The 3,521-nt window shown below is 45.2% G+C and overlaps 1 protein-coding gene across 1 annotated transcript; it reads right to left on the minus strand.

The window, feature by feature from the left end:
- Positions 1-276: 276 nt before the first annotated feature.
- Positions 277-3,462, minus strand: LOC106518902 (agrin; the record flags this gene model as incomplete). The annotated part of the gene is given in 2 exon segments (XM_014010338.1): positions 277-538; positions 2,949-3,462. Coding segments are annotated over 2 exon segments (469 nt in total), but the record flags the coding sequence as incomplete, so codon positions are not given.
- Between the last annotated feature and the right edge of the window lie 59 nt (positions 3,463-3,521).

The raw sequence follows: 3,521 nt of genomic DNA on the forward strand, positions 1-3,521 counted from the left end.
CACCCACCTAAAGGCTTTACTGAATGTCTGAAGGAATACCATAGCAACAAAGCCTCTGGAATGACTCAGGTGTTCTTGTTTCATGAAGTTGGGGGTGGGGGGGGAGACTTTTAACACAATGACCCCGAGGCTATGTCATTGTAGCAGCCAGGGTGAAACCTCGGCTCCTGTAAGCCACTCACAATCACCGCGAGTTCTTCGGGTTGTAAGACACGCTGTGGAAATACATCACAGGCARTCGACTGGAAAAACGTTCAGCCTCCCCGGTTCCCTTACCTTCCACGCAGTGCTCCACGTCCTCCAGGTTGCGGAGAGTAATCCTCATCAGACTGGAGTTGAGCTGGAGTTCGTTCTGGTGCTCCGGCCCCACGGACTCCGGCGCAAGGTTGAGGAAAAATATGCGCGTGTCGCCCGTGGCCACTTGGTTGTCACAGATCCGGGGGTTGCCGAACCCGCCGATCATCACTTTGTTGCCTCCGTCCAGAAGGATTTCACGGTTGACGTTGGACTTCCCTTTCAAGTAGCGCCAGACCCTGACCTTTAGAAAACGATCGCACAGGAATGCACATATTAGAGTTTCGCCAGCACCAGAGACATGCAATATACCTTTAAACAGGAAGTTTCATTACAACCCATTCACTGGTTTCTGAAACATTTCGCTAACGGACAGAGTTGACCCCAAACTGTTAATTACAACATTTTAAGAAGGTGCACCTATGAGTTATCCAAGTTCTTTTTAGGTTTTAGAGATAATATGTAGGTTGCAGTCTGAAAATTCTGACTCAAAACTTTCTGCACAAACAGGTCTCATCCAGAAGCTTCAGATTCAGACTGATAAGACCACCGCTAAAGCCCCCTGTAAGGCTGCATGCATGAACCTGAGGAACTTTATGCACAGTCATGGTAGTCTTGGAAAAGATCCCGCCTTGTGTTACGTTTTAGCTGTCTTGTGTCGTTTCAGCGTATTGTTGGTTTCTGTTTACAGACCGTGAGCCGTGCGCCTCTAATCCCCCCCCACCCCACCCCACCATTCATTCAGTGGGACATAGGAAGCATGTGGGCGCAAAAGGAAAAGAGGAGTGCGGAAGCTGACCAAACACAACTTGTTTATTTTTCACAGATTATAGAGTGGCCTACCGCAAGTCTGCCCTGGTGCAAAAGTTTAGTTTCCCGATGCGAGAGGCAGGGAGGGAGGATGCAGGAAGGGGGGCTTCCTGATTTGGGAGGGTAGAGGGGTAGAGGGGTTAGGTAATGGTGTGATAATAAGACTTAATCAGAAAGAACAGATTTTGAGACGTGTTAAACGAGAATAAAATCACAATGCAATGATTTGCAAACCTAAAAAATAAAACTTTTTATTTACAACATAGAAAATATATTAACTGTTGGAACAAAGAAACTGTACCATTCTTAAAATAAGAAGGCAATTTTCAACTTTATGGGCACAACACGTCCCAAAAAGTTGCGTCTTCAACAGGCTGTAAAAGTAAAGGATACAATAAGAATTGGGTTATTTGATCACAGATCAGTAAAAATAAAGTATAAAGAGTATTTTAGAAAGGCTGACTCTTACAGAAATAAAGAAAAATGTGCAGATTCACTAGTCTTAAAGAAAAACATTGAAACAATTTCAGWATATTGTTCCTTAATGGAAAATTGGGAAGACTGTGAATATCTCATCATCTAAAGTTCATCATATCATCAAAAGAWTTCAAGAATCTGAAGAAAATAAGACAAAAAAAATCCAAACACACTGTTAAAAAAACTGCATTAAAAACAGAACTGATTGTGTTCTGGACATCACTGCACAGGCTCAGGAAGACCTCCACATATCACCGTCTGGAAATGCAGCTCACAGTATTCACAAATGTAAATTAAAGCTCTATCATGCAAAGAAGAAGACATGAAAAACTCAAAGTCAGATCAATCAAACTTTGACTTGTTTTTTTTTCATAAATGCTACGTCCACCATACTAAAACAGGACAGAGAACCAGCCTGTTCTGAGCATGTTTCAGAAGCCTGCCTCTCTGATTGTATAGGGGTGCATTAGTGCCTCTGGCATGGACCCAGCTACATCTGGGAAGGAGCCATCCAGGCAGAAAAGTGTAACATATAGTCCCATCCAGCAAAAACGATCTWGGACTGTTGAACAGCTAGTTTTTTTTAATAAGTCAAATGAGAGGGGATGTTTAACCTTTTTGAGACGTTTTGCTGCCTTTTATTCTAAAGTACCATGTTTTCTGCGCAAAAACCTGAACAATTTCTTAGTTGCGACGTTGATTTCTTATGTTCCATCGTGTTTTTGACCTCACTTCATTGATTCGGTGTCCTAGTTACTGTCCCAGCCACACCTTGCAGCGCTTCTGCTCAGCCAGCACACATTCTTCCAAACAAATGGAACTTAAATGAGCGTTGTTTTGGTGCGTGGTAACTTTGTGATGTTTTCCTCCTAACTGTGGACTTTGTCATCCCCAAGGACACCACTTGTTCACTTCCTGCCACTAGTAACATGCCTCCYGTCAAACTGCACAATGGATTAAATCTAGATCCAACATTCTGTCCCTGCGGCCACAGAGAAATGACAAGTTGCATATTTTCAATTTGTATGACTATAAAGAGAGAGGGGTGGGGGGTGGGGGGGCTCTGAGGGACCAGCTTCCTGCTGCAGTGTGTTTGGGATGATTACATAGTCGGTTAGGCCTGTCTAATTGGTCAGTGGAAATAAAAACGTAATAAACAAATAACATATTTTATGAGGGTTCTCTGTCAGTGTCCATGTAACGACTATGGTTGAATGAGTTTTAACAACAAAATTTAAAAAATTAAATTTAAAAAGTGTTAATAAGTTTTAACAGCTGCATATTCTGCTTAAATGTGAGTTATTTTAAAAAGGCAGGCAGCAGCAGGTGTGCGCTGCTGAACTTCACCTGAGAGCCCGTCCACTCACCTTGCAGGAGTACGTGTTGTGCACCGGGTCCATGTTAATGATTTCGTCCACGGTTCCGGTCAGGACCACGTTCGCTTCCTCCTCCCTGACCTCCAGGTTTTTCTCCGGGCAGCTGGCGGCGCAGAGCGGCCACAGAGCCGCGAGGAGCCCGGCGAGCAGCAGCGGCAGCGCTGTCCGGCCCGACTGGAGAGTCCGCTGGGCACGCATGATGGCCACCGCACGGGGCAGATGAAACCCAGAAAGTTAACTTTTGTTTTTAATTTTACTTATTTGTTTATACTYAAATAAATCTGCTCTCCCGGCGCGTCCACGAACAAGCTGAAAAGAGAGATAAAAAGGTAGTTGGAGCGGGTTTAAAGATGTTTGCACCGAGCCTGGACTTCCCCAGCAGCGTGTGGTTCAGCCTCCTGCAGCCCCGCTGCTCGCCTCTGCAGCCCGGGTTCAAACAGCCCTCTCTGCCGCCGCCGGCAGGGAGGAGGAGGAGGGAGGAAGGGGCTGGGATCTCTCTCTCCAGGAATGTATCTCTCTCTCTCTCTCTCTCTCTCTCTCTCTCTCTCTCTCTCTCTCTCTCTC

This window comes from Austrofundulus limnaeus, unplaced genomic scaffold (assembly GCF_001266775.1).
Source record: "Austrofundulus limnaeus strain Quisiro unplaced genomic scaffold, Austrofundulus_limnaeus-1.0 Scaffold68, whole genome shotgun sequence".
NCBI classification, from domain to species: Eukaryota; Metazoa; Chordata; class Actinopteri; order Cyprinodontiformes; family Rivulidae; genus Austrofundulus; species Austrofundulus limnaeus.